Source organism: Equus quagga, chromosome 3 (assembly GCF_021613505.1).
Source record: "Equus quagga isolate Etosha38 chromosome 3, UCLA_HA_Equagga_1.0, whole genome shotgun sequence".
Taxonomy (NCBI): domain Eukaryota; kingdom Metazoa; phylum Chordata; class Mammalia; order Perissodactyla; family Equidae; genus Equus; species Equus quagga.
Genome location: NC_060269.1, coordinates 5,013,223 through 5,031,462, shown reverse-complemented (window position 1 = coordinate 5,031,462; position 18,240 = coordinate 5,013,223). Strand labels below are relative to the sequence as shown.

The 18,240-nt window shown below is 43.6% G+C and overlaps 1 protein-coding gene across 2 annotated transcripts in view; it reads right to left on the bottom strand.

Moving 5' to 3' along the window:
• Window positions 1-16,704, bottom strand: part of EGF (epidermal growth factor) — an 81,142-nt gene extending 64,438 nt beyond the window's left edge. The window contains exon 1 of one of the 2 annotated variants that reach the window (XM_046656709.1): window positions 16,111-16,704. In XM_046656709.1, the coding sequence (XP_046512665.1) occupies window positions 16,111-16,237 (127 nt within the window). In that variant the 5' untranslated portion in view covers window positions 16,238-16,704. The remainder of the gene's footprint in view (window positions 1-16,110) is intronic. The other variant, XM_046656708.1, reaches the window with a different exon arrangement.
• Window positions 16,705-18,240: the final 1,536 nt, after the last annotated feature.

The following is an 18,240-nucleotide window of genomic DNA, read 5'->3' as shown; positions in this document are numbered from 1 at the left end:
ATCTCTCCTGCCCATATCAGAGGACTGGTGGGAAAAGAAATGAAGTTATAAGTTTGAGACTATTTCATTAATTATGGAGCACTGCACAAATGTAATTCACCATTGCTTATTCCCACAGCCAGGGTCTCACTACACAGGGCTGTGCCACTGTTCAGATTTGAACCCTCGGACTAGAATGTTGGTGGAACCACCTCTCCTGTAGCATTGCTTCCTGGAGAAAGGAAGACACAGGGAAAGGCGCCCTAAACCGACAGCTACTAGCCACGGGCCATAGAGTGCTGTGGGCCTATGGATTTACTGCCAGGAGCCCTCTCCTTAAAATGAGTATCATGCATTCTCCATAAACTGAATAAATGTGTCCAACGTATATTTTTAATTTTCTAATGCATTGATACATCGATGAGATTGATAAGACATTTAATCATTTAAAACTATTAGTAAATGGGAGGTCTCCAGGTAAAAAAAGGAGAAAGGAAAGGCACTCTAAACACATTAGTCTTCCTTCCCCAACATAGCACAATACTGGGTACATAACAGGTGCTCCAAATTTCTTAATAAATCAATATGTTAATGAAGAAATGACTGTGTTTTGTTTATTTGTCTGGGCTTTTACCAACAGGAACAAAGGCAAAGACACTAGCAGAGCTATCAAATTCATGAAAGCAGTCTATCGTATTTTGCTAACAGGAATAATAATAATAACAATAACAAGCTTTCCCATCTGATCTCATCTATCCTCAGTATGCCACCATGAGCTGAGAGGCCAGATACTAAAGTCAATAAATCAAAGAGAAAAAAGAAATCTGAAGAATACCTAGATTCATAAAACACAAACCATACCGTTAACTTCAGCAACACTTTTTTCCCCCCACAATAGAACACTTTATTCTTCTGTTCTCCACTGGTCATGAAAAGGCACTGTATCTTTCCTGGAAACTGGAGGGGATTTTGGGCAAATCAACAATTGAAAATCACGTTCCTCTGTTCAGCAACTTTTTGAAAAACAGAGTATTTATAAAAACACTCAGGATGAAAAACTAATACATTTTATTTTCAGATTTTTCCCATTTACAGGTGAATCGCAGCATCCAGGGCATATCACAGCCCCTTAGAACTGGGAGACCCTAGACATTACCTAATTCAGTGTGGCCCCAAATCATTTATTCAAAAGAATCACACAGGGTGCTGTGTGTCTGTGTGTGAGTGTGTATCTTTTGCAGATCCCTCCCCTTGAGTTTCCAGTTCAGCACGGTTGGGCTGAGAGCTAGAACTCTGTGTTTTGAACAGACACTACAGGTGACGCTTACATCCTGGTGAATTTGGAAAACATGGATCTACTTCAAATGAGGAAGTTCAACGATGTTTGTTAGGTGGTGGTAGTTGGAATTAGAACCCAGACCCTGCCCTCCCAATCCGGTATTCTTTCCTGAGTTGGTCTGGGTTATGTGTCAAGACATTACAATCTTCATGTTACTTATGTAACCAATTTTAATTCCACTTCCTCAAAACACTGTGCATTTTTCCTACACTGTCAGCATCATCTTTTGTCAACCAGGCCCTGGGCTGAGTATTTGTAGACATGAAATGTATTATGATTTAAAAGAAAATGAAAGACTTTGAGAATTAGCCTTGGTGATAGTCATTATCCTGTACTATCACTGGAAAGTGATAACTGAGTTAGTGTTTTTTCAGACCTGTCAAAGACTCTATAAACATCGACGTGTGGTACAATCTGTGGATCTGAATGTCATCACAGGTGCGTGTTTGAACAGCTAAACTTTCCCATGTCAAAACCAATGGTGTTTATTTTGGGTGCGGTTCAGTAAGAGGCAGGTGCACAGAGAATAAAACATCATTTCTAAAGAATACAAACCTGAAGACAGCCAAGAGGTCACAGCAAATCAATGGGAACCTCTGACTTCTCAACCTGGGGATTAGGAGGGGATCTTCGGGAATTAGAAAGGAGTCCGGAATGTCTGGAGCATAGTGGCGATTTTTATTAGTGACTACAAGAACCAGGGCCACCATGGCACAGAGGTCAGTCACGAAAAGCAGGTTATACTGGAAGTGGGGGGCAGAAACAGAATATTTCACAACCGGTTCCTCTCCCTGTGCTCTGAGTCTGGGGGAGTGGCCCACACAGGGGAGTGAGGAGGCAGATTGACTGTCTTCTGCAGGCCCTGGGGGCAAAGGCTCATGTGACTTAGTTAACACAGAAATGATACCGGCACCCAGACTAGCAAGAAACCTTAGTCTTCTCTCAAGCCAATGCTGCCACCTGCCCTCCGCACCACAGGTTTCCTGCTCTCACTCTGAAGACAGCCTGAAGGCTCACAGGAGAAGAAAGTGAAAGAGAGCTCAGACCTTCAGGATTCAACAACGCGCGAGAGAAAGTGTAGATTTAAACTGATGGATGCCACGAAGAAGGACGGATGGCTCCTCACACTGAGCCTCTGTCAGCCCCCTGGGAGGAGCCATCCATTACTTCCTCCCACGGGGCTGACTTGAATGATATCTTGGGTTTCATGAAATGCAGAAAGTTTTATTTCACTCTAAAACACTAATACCGTCTCTTTTTCTCAATTACAGTAAGTAATTAAAAGGGCACACATTTCCTTTGTGGGCAGTCACAGCTTTGTTCTCAGCTTATTCGTTAATGTCAACATTCAGGGCAGGTGAGAGAGAAGCCAGGCGATTCAGGAATTATACATCCAGAAAGGGGAGCTGGGGGATGGGAATTTAAATCTGAATTCTGTAAGGAAAGCTCTGGGGCTCAATTTTGCTTTCTGTAAAATGTGAATGAAGATTGCCACCCTGAGTGGTGGTAGAAAGGCGTCATCCAAAGCAGAAAACAGCCCCTACCTGACCCTCAACCGCATCCTTATTATCAAGCTCAAGAGGTCTCCTCCCAGGTCCTCAGGACAGTCACTGAGACCAGCAGGTGCTGCCAGATTGCGCTTGCTTTTTTTCAATAGGACTTCTCAGAGTCTTTAATGTGTTATTACACACTTTGATTCTCCAAGAGGGTGGGTGGTGAATATCATCAGAATAGTAATAGCCAATATCTTGCATGTTACCTCTGGGGTAGCAGCACACTGAATGCATTATTTCATTTAATTGGGTGACACCGGGAGGGAGGTGCTCTCAGCATCTTCATTTTACAGAAGAAGAAACTGGAGTTTAGGGCAGTTCCCTCACCACAAGTCACACCGCCAGTAAATAACAAAGTGGGGATTTAAAGCCATGTCTTTCTGATCACAGGTTGCAGCTTTTAAACATCGTGCTGTACTGCTTATCCCAAACTGAATTCACCAGGAGCTCTTCTTCTTTAGCATCTCGTGTGCACCAGGTCAAGGAACCCACTTCAGGAAACACTGTTCTAGGCGCATTCTCCACAAGGCTGGATTCTCTGCATCCATATCCCAGGAACTGACTAGAAACTGGGTCCCTTTAAATGAATTCCTACAATTACATCACCTGGATAACTTTATATCTAATTCTCTAATATACTGCATCCCATACATAATGCCTTCCTTGCATTCCTTGGCTCATTGCCCCTTTCTCCATCTTCAAAGCCAGCATGTAGGATCATCAAATATCTCTCTGATTCAGTGATATTCTTCCTCCTTTGACATTCTCCATTCCCCCTTATAAGGACCGTGGTGATGACATTTAGGATCCACCTGGAGAATCCAGGGTGATCATCCCATCTCAAGATCACATTTGCAAAGTCCCTTTTGCCATGTAAGCTCACATGCACAGGTTCCAAGAATTAAGATACAGACATATTTGGGGCCATATTCAGCCTACAATAGTTAATGATGCTAAACATCTTTTCATGGACTTATTTACCATCCTTATACTCTCTTTGGTGAAGTATCTACTTAAGTCCTTTGCCAATTTTTTATCTAGGTTATTTGTTTTCTTATCGTTGCATTTGAAAGGCTTTTAAAAATATATATGTTGCACATAAGCCCTTTGTCAGATATGTGATTTGCAAATTCTTTCTTCCAGCACACAGCTTGTCTTTTCATCCTCTCAACATTGCCTTTGGCAGAGCAAAGGTTTTAATTTTGAGAAAGTACAATTTGTCAGGGTTTTTTCTTTTGTATATCCTGCTTTTGGTGTCATTTCTAAAATTCTTTACTTAACCCCAGGACACAAGGATTTCTCCTATGTTTTCTTCTAAGAGTTTTACAGTTTTACATCTTAAATTCAGATCCATGGTCCATTTTGAGTTAATCTTTGTATAAGGCATGTGGTTTAGGTTGGAGTTCATTGTGTGGCTCACAGATGTCTAATTGATCCAACATCATTTGTTGAAAAGACTATCCTTTCTCCATGGAATTGCTTTTGCACATTTGAAAAAGATCAAATTATTATATTTGTGTAAGTCCATTTCTGGACTTTCTCATCCATTCCATTAATTTATGTGTCTATCTCTTGGCTAATATCACATCTCAGTACAACTTTTAAAAAACTCATAATAACGCAGTTTTTCAGAACAGTGAACCCCGTTATAAGGTTCCTGTGCTGTAGGTGACCCTTCATCTTAAGTAAGCATGTTTAAATGTCCCCCAGCTTGTCAGCAAAAATCGTGCTCAGTTTTATTTAAAGATTACTGTTACCAGACTAAAATGCATTTGCCAACATTAAAGCGTTAGAAAAGTCTTTCCAGATGCTTCACACACACACTTACATGTGGCAAGACTCAGAAATCACTAGGCTGACCTGTCTTCTGAGTTTTGCCCCTCTATTTTCTACTCTCTGCTGGACATTTTCAACTGGGGATGTACCCCAAAAGGGCCTCAGCATGTTAAAAATTGAGATTATGCAATACCTTCTGATTAGTTCACATTTACTGAAAAGACTGAATTTGTAGGAATTCCAAAATCTGGTTTAAAGTTCAAAATGTTTTGCTATTTAGTCTTTGACAGCTGTCATAGACAAAAAAGATGTTTCACAATCATATCTATATCAAATGAAAGAAATGCTTCACTGGCTGTATGTATAAAATCATAAAATATACTCTTTAATTACATCTATCAATTATTCACAAATTTTGTTGAATTAGACTAGCAAATTTCTATCTTCCTAGATTTCATTCAGTAAACGCAAACTAACCAGAAGGTGTTGTATTTTACATTTTTAACCAATGGATTAAAAGGGACAAAGATTCTTTATTTGGAAGTTTTTAAAAAGTAGTTTGGAAAACTCTGTTTACAGGTGTTTTTAAGAGTGTACACATGTGAGTTCTTAATAGGTGACATATTAACATTGATTCAACAACCAAATCACATGTCAGTGAGAACACTTCCAGTATCTGTTCTCAAACTGCTCCCTTCACACACAGATTTCTCACTCCTCATTAGAATGCCACCTTTAACTCAGAGGAATAAAGTTCTCTTGTTTTAGTTATTTTTTGTGACATCCATTTGTCATCACAGAAAAGGTCAAAAAAAATGTGAAACACTTGTCCTTTTTTAAAAAGAAAAATATGTAACATTCTAAGTGCTCTGCTTAAAGAAACTGCAGGAAGCTACGGGACAAATATTTTCACGGTAACTCCGCAGCCAACATAAAGTAGCCAACATACAGAACCCAGCTTAGTCTGGTTTTCACAGGAGTAACGACGCCGACAACGCCCCGTAGCACTTTGTGCAGCTCCAGTGTCAATGGCTTTGCTGTGCGGCAGTGAACTGTAGCCAGGGCCCACTGGAACCTCCCCTGAGAATCCTTTTCAGTTCATGTTCCAGGAAACGCAGTGGCCCCGTCACCCTGGGCGCACTTACACTATCTTTTTCACGGTATATTTGTTAATCTATAAAGAAGTTATTGACGGCTGAGGAAATTTCTGCTCTGATGCATCTCCCCTCTATTGGCGAATGAAAAACGATTGTGGTCCTTTGTGCCTTTCATTGTTGGAACAGAGAGGCACATACAAGAGTGGCTAAGATCACTGGCACTAGAGACAGAATACCCATGTTGATTCTTTGCTGGCTTTACAGCTTATTAGCTGTGTGACCTTCAGCTCACTACTCAGCCTCTCTGTGCCTAGGTTTCTTCATCTTTAAACGGAGATACTAATAGTACTTACCTCGTCGGATTACTATGAAGACTAAATAAATTAATTCACACCAAGTGCTTAGAATTTTTCCTCACTTATAGTAAGTTCCCAGTAATTGTTGATTATTAGTTTCTAGAAAATACTATAAGCTGAGATATATTAGAAAGACCTATAATTACACCCTACTGTGTAATTTTCCCAATAGTAATTTCTTCAAAGTTTCAGTAATGCTGTGAAGCTTTCAATAGTATTTGCTGACGAAAGGACACATTTTAATCTGTCATCATGTGGTTTTCCATGTGTTATTTTAGCCGTGTTTGACCACAGCAGGAAGCAGGAGGAACACGTCTTCCACCAACGAGATGAGGCTTTCCATTTTGGCCGTAACGTCAGAAACCTCAAGGCCCTTCTAACTTTTCTCATTAAGCTTAGTAAACACGGCCTTCAAGATCACAACTTTGAACACGACTGTAAAAGTCATAAGAAGTTGTTTTCACATTCTGGATACTCCTTTGCAAACATCACACTTGTCCTGAGGGCTTCCTGTCACCATTAGCTAACGTTTAGAGGGAATTTACACTTGTTGCAAAGTTCATCACTAGTAATAAGCATAAATCCATTTTCCAGGCTGTCTTTTTCTTAATCTCTCTTTTTTCTCTTATTTTTTGTCAAGTCTAGAGAGATTTACATTGTTTTTGCCTCCGATGCAGCCAACAAAGAGCTTATTCTAGAAATCAGAGAACGGTCAGTGCTGTCCTTCCCTCATGGTTCTCTTGGCCTTGCATTTTTAGCCTTGTCTGCGATCCTCAGTTCCTGTGCAGGAAGGTTTTTCAGCCACTTGTCGGATTTTGTGAGAGTTAGTTTCGACAAATCCAACTAATATGGTCCACACGCCATCAGGTAAACTGCAGCTCAGCCCGCACCTGGCCCTCTGAGCTGGGAACCCCACTGTGCCGTCAGGAGACCCTGGGCATCTGGATCAGTGACGTCACCACTGTCAGCCAAAACACAACTGATGCTGAAAAAATATTTGTTGAATTGACTTGAGCTAATTCATTGGTGTAATTTATATAAAAGGAAATCTCAGTCCTACCTTCAAGGTGCTTTCAACATAAAGAACTAGATATACTGAAAGACTTTCCCTACGATTTAAGTACTATCAACTCATATCCGCCACGTAATTGGACCTCATCAGTTTCAAAAGCCGAGGCCTAACACACTTGCCAGGCGTAGAGCATCCACTAAGGGGGAGACAACTCTTTCCAGCAAAGTAAGGCAACAAACAAGTGTGACACCAGAAACACCCGTCCGAAACGGCTCCCCTGTTTCCTGTGACAGGATCGATCCACTTGTGTAAAGCATATACCACAACTCATTCTGTTTAAAATGTACCCTTTGTCTCAAAAATGGCATTTCATCCTGTCTGCTGGAAGTAATAAGACCTGGTCCCTTCATATCATCAACATAGCTTCTGTTAAAAGGGAGATCCATGGACAGCACTTCAGCTGAGCCCCCTGTTCCAGAAGCTAACAGATCAATACTGAGAGACAGTTGCCTGTTAGCCTCTCGTGGGCACTGTTGGGTACTTTTTAAATGCACTGAGATTCTAGATGGAAATTTTTCTTCATATATCTTCTTTTTCCCTCTTACATGAACTCTTTGCCACGATTCATTAGAAAAACCAAGAAATATAAAAGTTTTAGTTGATTACTCAAATTTGTTTTCCAAAACATGATAAGCCTTTAGATCCACTTAGAGTTTTTCAGATTCTCAACAATGTTGCTTGGGCTGAAAAGATATACAGTTCCATATCCTGGGCAAATGAATACTAATGACAGTAACCTTTGCAATTTCCCTGCACACCAAGCAGAGGTTCGATTTCTTTGTATTGAAAATTCTATAGTAGACAGAATAATTGTATGCTTCAGAGAGAGGGGGGGAAAACACCAGAAGACCCCTGGTAGCTTCTGCCTCTGGGCAAGTTTTTAATCCTCATAAAGGAACAGCCCCAAATACACAGCAACTATATATTATGACAGTGTTGAGTCTGACCTATTTTCCATCTTTGATCTGTTTACACAAGAATGGAGTCTATGGAAGAAGAAAGATCCTTCTTCAAGCTTTCGACATTTTAACCAGAAAAGTATTGAAGAGAATGAAATAGAACACGATTTCTCAACTGACACACCGTGTGCTGAAGAACAAGGAAGCTGCCACGATGGTTAGGACTATCTGTATCCAAGCAACCACCTACTCACCAAAAGAGCCACCTCGTGAACGAGATGCACTCACTACACTGAAAGCCGGTGGGCAGCACCCTGACTGCTGTTCTGCACGGAGGAAGAAGGCAGTGCTTTCCATCCTCTTCCATCCTGCCACTGGGAGGGGCTTTGACAATAAATCAGCGTGTACCATGAATCCCTGTCACCAGAGTGTGCTGGCTCTCAGATGCCTTCACGCTCACACCAATTCCAGTGTACTGTTCGCTGGGAAACGCCTGGGAAACCCAGACACTGCGGGACAGTAGCTTGGTTGGCCAGGCTTGGGAGAACCATAAGATCAAGGTCATCAGTGAAAACAGACGCACACACCAATTCAAACTCCAGGCTTAGAAAGAAGGTCAAGAGGTGAGGAGAGCAGGAGTCCCTGCCTTGTATCTGGCTAAAATGACTGAAGTTTCTATACATTAACTCATTTCCAGCATGGAGAAGAAAGATGATGTTAAGGAAAGACGAATCATGGAGGAAAGATGAATGATGATGTTAAGGGATGCCTTATTCCACAGTTGCCCTCAGAGGTTAGTAACATTGGCCATATAAAGTGAAATGGAAATGTGTTTTCAGATATAGCAAGATCTTTCAAGAAATGTGAGGGTCCCTTCGGTTTAATGTAATTTTTCTTATACGTGTGGCAAAAATGTTACTCATTCTTCCAGGCCCGGCTCTCAATCATCTTCTTGTTGTGGGTCCCGGCAAACGGGGCAGCTGGGCATGGGACTGGAGTGGCGGTGTGCAACGCCACCTCATTTTTAATACAGAATCTCTACAAAACGAATCTGCATTCTTGGTTTACCTAACGTCCAGCTATCGCTTCCTTCTATGTGACAAGCGTTAGCATTCTGGATGAAAGCATTGACCTGTGGGCAAGAAGTAAACACACCATGGGGGCAATTATGTGCCAATGGTCAGGATTTTTCTTGTTGCTGTTGTTGTCGTCATTGTTCCCAGTTCTTTCTTAAAGTTAACTCTAATTCCAACATTAGAAACTACAACATACCAAAACTAACATTCTGTTTCCTAGTTCTAGCATTGCTCATATTTGAACTAATAACTAAAACTAAACTAAACACTAAACTGCTTCTTGGAATTTGAGAATTGCTTGAAAAACATTTAGGAATTCCTTCAAAGACAGTGCATTCTGAAAAACCCAAACATTCTGAAAAAGCTCTCCAAGGCAGTGGGGTCCAGCTGTTGAGGCTACTTATTGAGTCTTTAAGTTTTCTGTTCATAACAAATTTACGAGAACTGCCTCATTAAAATAATTTCTGAAATATCTTAGGCCAAGCAATTTACAAACGTTAGAAAATTACTAGTTTCTTCTCAGTTTTCTTCACCACAATCAAAGAGACTAAAAGGCTAAGAATACTGAACGGATTTTTAGAAGGCTTATTTTCCAGGTAAGAAATTTTTACCTTTCATCCGAGGTCAATGTTTGATTTTTTAACTCTGTCTGGATTAAGAGACAACATATAAATTAGTACAATGAATTCCGTAAGTCAATGATAAAAACAACAGAGGAGATATAGTCACTGATAGCAGGCCACTGACCACTGGGCAATGTTCTGCCTCCCTCATTTTCAACCACTGGTGGCTCCCACCTGCCTCCTGCACCTCTGGCCACTCCACTGTGAGGCCACAGTGCTCGTGGAAGACGCTCTCTCCCACCTGACACTCCCTGTACCATTTCACCTGAAAAGCTGCTGGCATTTTCCTCAGCACAAGTGAGATCAATCTCTCACTTTTAATAAGACCCTCTTTGAAGACTGGTGATAACAGAGAAGACAACCCGCAGCGCACCTTACCATCGCCGGCCAAGACCAGAGCTCCAAGCCTCAGTGCTGCCTCTCTTCTGACCTGGTCCACCAGGCCGAAGAAAGGACCCTCCTGCCAGCCTGGAATGCTGCAGTGCTCCCCAGCTGAGAGCGCCGACGTCTCCTCTCCAGGCGGTCCTCCCACCACCCCGGACCTGCCCCAGGAATCCTCACGTCTGTCTCACACATCACATCCTCCCATTGTGGGGAGAACAGGGAGATGATTGGTTTAAAACCTGTGGCCAGAATTTCTCTTCAGAGAAACAACTGTTTTGTTTATCGAAACACTTCCGGATGCTATTTAGTAATTTTCTCTTTCTAATTTAAAAAAGGAGGCCCAGAATGTGATGAGGAAAACAAAACTGGAGGAGAAAGAAGTCTAAAGTGCTCTGCATTAGGCCGTAGGCCGCGTGAGCTGGACTCAGGAGGCCCGAGGGCGGCTGGGGAAGGAAGATCCGCACAGCCCAGGGAGGACCACGGGCCGAGATGGAGACGGCGGAGCAGCCCCCCATCCCAGGAAGACAGAGGGCGTCTCTTCCACAGAGAACAATCGCTGAACTTTTAAGAACAAGAATGAAAAGCACTTTGTTTTCCTTGTTTGGTGACTGGCCCAGGACTTTTTGCGCCACGCCTTCAGTAAAGTCTGTACCCTCCCAGCCTGCAGCGCTGGCTCTCCAGAGAAGTCAAACAGGGTGTGCGGGGTGAGGGGATGGCGTGTGGGGAACGGACAGCGCCTGGGGGCAGCGACGTGCAGGGGTAGTCGATAACACAGTGGGAGGACCATGGGGTCACAGAGCCTTCCCTTCCACATCACCGTCCCCAGGCCCAGCAATCCTCCAAGACAGAGAGGGGAGACACTGGGTTCCCCAGAACATAGGATGGAGGCACAGGCCATTTTTATTTAAAAATCCTGTGGTATAGTGACCCCAGCGGGCCATAGAGCTTTGGAATTTCTGAAACTCCAGCCCATCCTTAGAGATGTGGTCCAGCCTTCTGGTCTTAATGGAAGAATTTCAGCATAACCCTACTGCAGGAGCGATCCTGGGGCACTATTAGCCAACTTAGGGAGCAAATTTTATTTCTACCATTACACACTCTGAGAAAAGTCATTCACTATGAATAACTCCCCTTTACTTGAAAAAAAAAAAAATTAGCAAACCTCTTTCTTATTTCTTCATGCTTAAGTGAAAGGAGCTGAGCTAATAGCAAAGAAAGATAAAGCATTTACTCCATCACTGTACCGCTTCTCTAAAACGGTCTTCCCAAGGAGGATAGGTACCACTTAGAGACTGTGAGATGGCTAATGATTGTGTCGAAAGAAAATATTAGAAATATTGTGTGTCGTATAAAGTTCATAATACTAGTATATATAGCATGTAAGTAACTGATAAATAAATAAACGCATATTGGAAACATATGCCCACGTGTTAATTTTTTTACAAATGGAATGGAATTTGGAGACTACTGATGTTAAAAAACCCCGACTATTCATACTAAACAAGCAATTATTTCAAATGGATTTTCAGGTGCAAATTTATAGATAGTAAATAAGATTTTGAGTTTACTTGAGCCAAATTACTAACCCATTTACTTTGGATGGAAAACGATCAACTACTTTCTCTACTCTGAACACAAGCAAATAATTCCCACCTTACAACTTCTAAAGTGAATGTCAAATATTTGGACAACCCCCAATTAGCCCAAAAATGTAAATTCATCTAAAGAACTAATTTATCATTCCTTTTTGCGCCCTAAACAGCTTTAAAAATCTTAGAGATGGGGCCAGCCTGGTGGCACAGCACTTAAGTTCACATACTCCACTTCAGCAGCCCGGGGTCCAGAGGTTCAGATCCCAGGTGCAGATCTATGCACCGCTTACCAAGCCACGCTGTGGTGGCATCCCACATATAAAATAGAGGAAAATGGGCACGGATGTTAGCACAGGGCCAGTCTTCCTTAGCAAAAGGAGGAGGATTGATGGCAAATGTTAGCTCAGGGCTAATCTTCCTCAAAAAAATATCTTAGAGAAATTGGTTCCAAACATAAGGAAAAATATACAAGAAATTTAAATAATCTTATCAGTTTCAAGTGGCTTGTTTTTGCTGTTGTCATTAAATAAAATTAATACTGGTAAGAAATCTAACAAGCAGATTTAATTTGCACTCAGTGGAATTTTTTATCAGTTGATGTCACAGAAAAACAAACATTGGAGCCACAGTTGCACAAGGGCACTCACTCAAACCAGTTCCATATGTTTTTGTATTTTTAATAAACATTTCTTCTGAGGACAAAAATACAAGTTACGTATGTTGACATTATTTTGTCTGCAATTTTTTTTTTTTAAAGATTTTATTTTTTTCCTTTTTCTCCCCAAAGCCCCCCGGTACATAGTTGGATATTTTTCGTTGTGGGTCCTTCTAGCTGCGGCATGTGGGACACCGCCTCAGCGTGGTTTGATGAGCAGTGCCATGTCCGCGCCCAGGATTCGAACCAAGGAAACACTGGGCCACCTGCAGCGGAGCGTGCGAACTTAACCACTCGGCCACAGGGCCAGCCCCTTGTCTGCAATTTTTAGTGTTGTAAAACTACCATTAGGTTTCTCAATGTGGCATTTTTCCATGTGTAAAAAAATATTCAATTATTATAGACAAAACCAAGACACATTTAGAAAATATTACTATTACCACGAATAAAAGTAATTTTAACAATGATAAAAATATTAATAGCAGCTAAGACTTACTGAGTGCCGACTACATGCCAGCTCTCATCTGTGCACCTCCCACGTATTAACTTAGCGGTTCCACACCTGGGCTGCCCATTATGCCCATGAGAAGCACCAAGGGAAAGTGACAAAGACCACAATGCCCGGATTGCACCCCTAGACGAGACCCTGACCCAGATGCACTGGGTGCTAGCCCCGACATTGGCGATTCTGATGGACACTTGAACACAATCCCAAGAACAATCCTGGGAGAAAGGAGTACCTATCTTTATCTCCCAGCGAGGAAAATGAGACACATGGTTCACAAGCAGCAGGCCTGGGATTAGAACCCAGACCTGTCTCCAAACTTAAGCTCTTTACCACTAAGTTTAACTGCCCCTGGAAGACCACAAACCCCTCGGTACAGAGGGGTGGTTTCATCCACGTGGTGTGCATAAAAGATCGTTTCTGTAATTTCTTTGCAGTTAGATTAAAAAAAAAACTTTTGCTCTGGCTGAAAAAACAAACAGGATTCTGATCATGGAATTACTCTGGTTTGCACATGACTGGGAAGCTGACCAAGCCTTAGCCGGTGCTGAAATCAGTGATTTCACTGTTTACTGCTGAAAGTGATCCCCTGTTGGCTCCCTTAGTGCCCAGGACCCCTCGTGCAGCCAGCTCTCAGAGGCCTGGCTTGTCCTTCTTCCCCGCTCTTTATTTACCAAGAAAGTTCACACAAATAACGCAGCTCCAGACAGCAAACAGGAACAGTTCCTTTGTTCAACGGCTATTTCTCTTCCAGGGCAAAGAGGCTTCAAAGTTCAGAAGCCACCTGCCAGCAGTTTTCTCCTTGCTCTCCTCACCTACTGTAGCTCAGACAGAAGCTAACAGAATACACAGCTGATCAAAAAAAGAAAGAAAAAGGCAAGCAGGGCGGGGGAGGGGGAAATGAAAAGAACACGCAATTCTGTGCTGTTGTCTGGCCGGCAGTCACATGAGCGACAATCTTGGGTCAAGTTACCTGAATCTTGTCAGACCACAAAGCTTTCTTCCTGCCGGGCCAGGCTGGCCAGCGGTGGTCTGTCTCAATGCCAAGGGTGAAAAATAAAGCAAGTAGAACTTAATTGGGGGAAAAATAGATGATGGCACCAAATCTATTTAGAGAGGAGAAACACTATCCTCTGAAATGCAGAGGGCACAGGGTGTGACCCAGGCAGTTATCAGCTAACATGAGACGGGAGTGTAAAGCAGGGAGTGCCTTGCAAGGAACCAGGGAGCAAAGAGGCAGAGTCACAAAGTGGCATCCAGACGTTCCACACTGTGTGGGGTCTGTGCCATGTCACTGCACTGTGCAAATAAGGCATCTCATGGTGCAATCTGATCAAAGAGATGTAGCCAAGAGGACACGTGTGCCAGGTGCATTTCATGTGTCACTTCACGTGTTCCCCACAACGATCCTGACAGGGGGTACCATTATTTCTCTGCGATATTCCAACATAGCTCAAGTATTAAGTAGGCAGCATGGATTTGAAACGAGGTGTGTTTGCTTCTAACACCTGTGCTCCTTCCACTATGTGTCACAGTCCCCCGAACTCTCTATCCTGGGTTTCAAGTTTACTTGGTGCAGTCAGCCTCGGTAAAGGCACTTCTGAGCACCAGCAGGGGTGCCAAGGAACAGGGGCACAGGCTCGCTTGCTAGCGAGAATCGTGTTGTTCCCCGAGACTCTGACGCAGTGCTCTCAAGTTCATTTCTGCCAGTTTTTTGCTCTCTTGGGCTCTGCTTCTTGACTGGCTCCCACATCTCCCCTCTCGTCTCATGCAGGTGGCAGTGCCTGACTCTGGTCACTTGCCAACTACTCTTGGGAAAATTCTCTGACCCCAGAGAGGCTCCCATCCATTCCACGTAACTGTGTCCAAAAACTTTTACTTCTGCCTCCAACAGCTGAGTAACAGGGTCATGGGATCATTTTTGTCCTTTGTCACCCCTTTCTGTTGCTGTTCTCTAAGACTATGTGATCAGCAGGTCAGCAAGAATTTACAGAGTGCATCCTATGAAAGCAAGAATTTCCAGGTGCTGGGAACATAGAGACAACTAGCATCAGTCCTTCGTTCTAACACCTGAGGTTCTGCTCGCCTGTTGCAGTGAGTGCCGCCTGGAGACAGACCTGAGATGCTGAGCAAGGGCGCCACGTCATCGTCCCTAACGTCCTCACCGGGAGAGCCAGGCGGGCGCCTGCCGTCAGCAAACTGGCTCCGACTATTCCCTTTATTTCCACTGTTTTGTGCTGTCGTCCAGAGGTTTCTCTTCTGGAAACTTCACTGTATTTCCCTCAATCTACCTCTTTTGGGGAGTCAGATCCCTGTTCAAAAGGGCAAGAAGACAGGAAAGGAAAGTTAGGGCAGTTCATGCCTCTAACGGATGGAAATGGCTGCCTTGCTGGAGCAGCAGGTCAGAGACCTAGCCAAGAAATGAATAAAATGAATCAACAGTGAGAGAGACAGAGGGAGGGAGGGAGTGACGTTCTTATGGCAAAGTCCTTAGGAAGGATTGTTATTTGCATTCAGTAAAAGTCCTGTTTCCCTTGAATAAAAACCCATTTACTATGGGAGGGGGCATGGCACGCTTTCTCATTGTCATTTCTTAGCAGTTCTCAAAGTTACAATGCACCTGCTACAAAAAAGACCCAGAGCTGTCAGAGCTTCAGAAGCAGGGGAGAGCGGAGAAAGGGGAGGAGGTTTAACCTGAAACTTCCCTTCACAGTGATGGAACCACATTTGTTTCCAACTCCCTTCCCATTTTTGACAGATTTTTTAGCAACTTCTGATTTCTTACTCCAAGTTATTAGAAGGAAGGATTTTTTTTCTTTATGGCTTATATAGAGACAATTTCAAAAAGAAGAAAGCCATCTGTTTCCCAGTTTCCAATATAAAGCCGATCAACTAAGTGTTCAGTTACTCCTCACGTCAGAATAAAGACGGAGGTTTCCGTGAAAAGCAGCACAGGGCTAGTGAAGAAGGGAGCACATGCCCACCCGCGCGGAGGAACAGACTGAGAGCCCTGACGTTCCATAGCTGGCAGCAGATCAGCTGAAACAGCCCAAATGTACATGCATCGGAGAATGAGAATTAAGCAAATAGACACACTCAAAGACACATCAGAAAGGAAAGAGCTGAAGTGCACAAGACGGAACGAGCAGGCATCCGGGGGCAGTTTCCAGGAAGATGTGCTCTCCTTTTAAGGGGATTACTTACCCACACAGGGAGAATGCCCCTTTCCCGAGGGAGGGCCTGCAGGACAGTCCCAGCGCGGCCGTGCGGAGATGCTAACGAAAGCAGCTGCAAAAACTGCTGGCAACAGAGTGCTAAGGAAGAGCAGCATAATCTTGAAGGCCCTGAACTTTCAATCCAAAGCACGTTGACTTTGCTTGAGCACAGCCCCACCAAGGGGGGCGTGTCTGACCCCCAGCGTGTCCCCCCAGGTCGGCCTGCGGCCCTGGGGCATCTCTCACTCTGCTGCTTTGCTGTTGTTTTCCTCCAGCTCCTTCTCCTGCAACTTAAGGCAGCGTCCAAATGCAGCCTGAAAGGGGCACCCCCAGAAAGACTCCTGTGGCTAAGTTTTGGGGAAGCCAGGAAGAAATACCTGACACCCTCAGGACAAATTTCTCAGTTTAACAGCCACGCTCTGGAGGCCTGCAGCCGACTTCACTGTGACAGGCACAGCGGCCAGGCAAACGCTAGAGAGAAAAAAGAAAGGAAAGAATTGATGGAAAGTTCCAGCCACGACCCTTGGACAAGGCTGAAAGAAAAAATAGGGAGATACGATTCCTCCCCAAACACGGTTTCCTTTTCTGAAAGGTAGAACGACTCCTTTTCCTTTTTAAAGCCCTTTTGGCTCCACCTCCTCTCTTCACTGACACTTGAGCGAGCCTCTGTTTGAAAATGCAAATGTGGACAATCCCATGCCACAGGAAAGCAGGGACAGCTGCCCACCAGGAGATAGCTGGCTGCTCCCCATCAATATTCCGGGCAGACCAGGGCGAGAGCAAATTAGGGGCTGTCATGCTGCTCCTGGTATCTTGGAGGCACCTGCTGAATATTGGCAACGTTTTCACATCTCGAAGGCTGAAGACAAAGTTAAACCAGGCCGTGTAAATCAATGGTGAACAGTACTGCTTACAAGACTTATAAGAAGTGACCATTCACACGAGCAATACTAAAGAAAATTTACCGCAAGCTCATTATTTGAACAAAACATCAACACCTGTGCACATTCCTGGAGCTTAATCTCTTTTTCTCTCTCCTGTATATTTTATAGCGGAATTTGAAAAATTATTCTTTCCAAATCAAAGGGAAATCCCTGGAGCCAAATGAAGAGATAGAGAACGCACAGACACCTTTTCTTTCAGCGGGAGCGTAATAAAACATGGTGAGGGGCCAGGAGCGCAGAGAAAGGAGTGATTGTTATCATAGAGCCGTGCTGGCAACAATAAGCTGACTGTGCACAGTCTGGGGAGCACTGGAAAGCCAGCACCACTGAGAGCCGTTCCTTCTCAGACAGATCAGACTATCTTTGCACATATCACTGACAGAAAATAAAAGCTTGAGGTACAGGTTAGCTGTCTCCTCCACCACTTTCTCCTTGGAGCAACAGCAGTGACTTCTTCAGGAGTACACCAGAAATATCCAGCTCAGGCTGACCATTCACATCAGATTTGATGAACAGTGGAAATTTCAGCCTGTTTACTTCATCCTGGAAAACAACCTTCATTGAAGTTGCCCAGAGGTAGTGTTCCAAGTGCTAGCCAAAATGTTGATAAAGCAACAGTCACAAAACTAAGTCACACAAGTGAACACCCGTCACAGGGAGAATGGCAACCACTCCAACCCTTTGACTCATATTTAATTATGTCCTCATCATTCCTCAAACACTGGGCCACTTTTCTGAAACAGCTAAAGTCAGGATTTCTCTGACTTCAGCCGGCCTCTGCCGGGTAGCTCTGACCCCTTATTTGGAGAAACAGAGCCTGGAGGCAGTAGGAGTCATGTGGGGGGTATATGGAATATTCCATTGCTTTCTGGACTCACTCAGACTCAGCACTCAGAGTGAGTGTGCCTCAAATACCCTGCACTAAGTCACTAACCTTGCTAACAAGCGTCCCCTTCAGCAAACGCGTTGCCAGTGTCACAGGTGACAGCATAGGAGAAGCTCAGAGGACCGTCCAGCATCAAGCTGCATTCAAGGAGGGGAGTGAGGAGAATGACATGAACACAAATATGAAATAATCCACAACTGAATTCTATCTGGATTTGGAATCTCTCAAAGTATTTTTGGTTTTAAAAGGGCTTGCTTTCTAATTATATGTCACCTGGGCTAATGTTGTC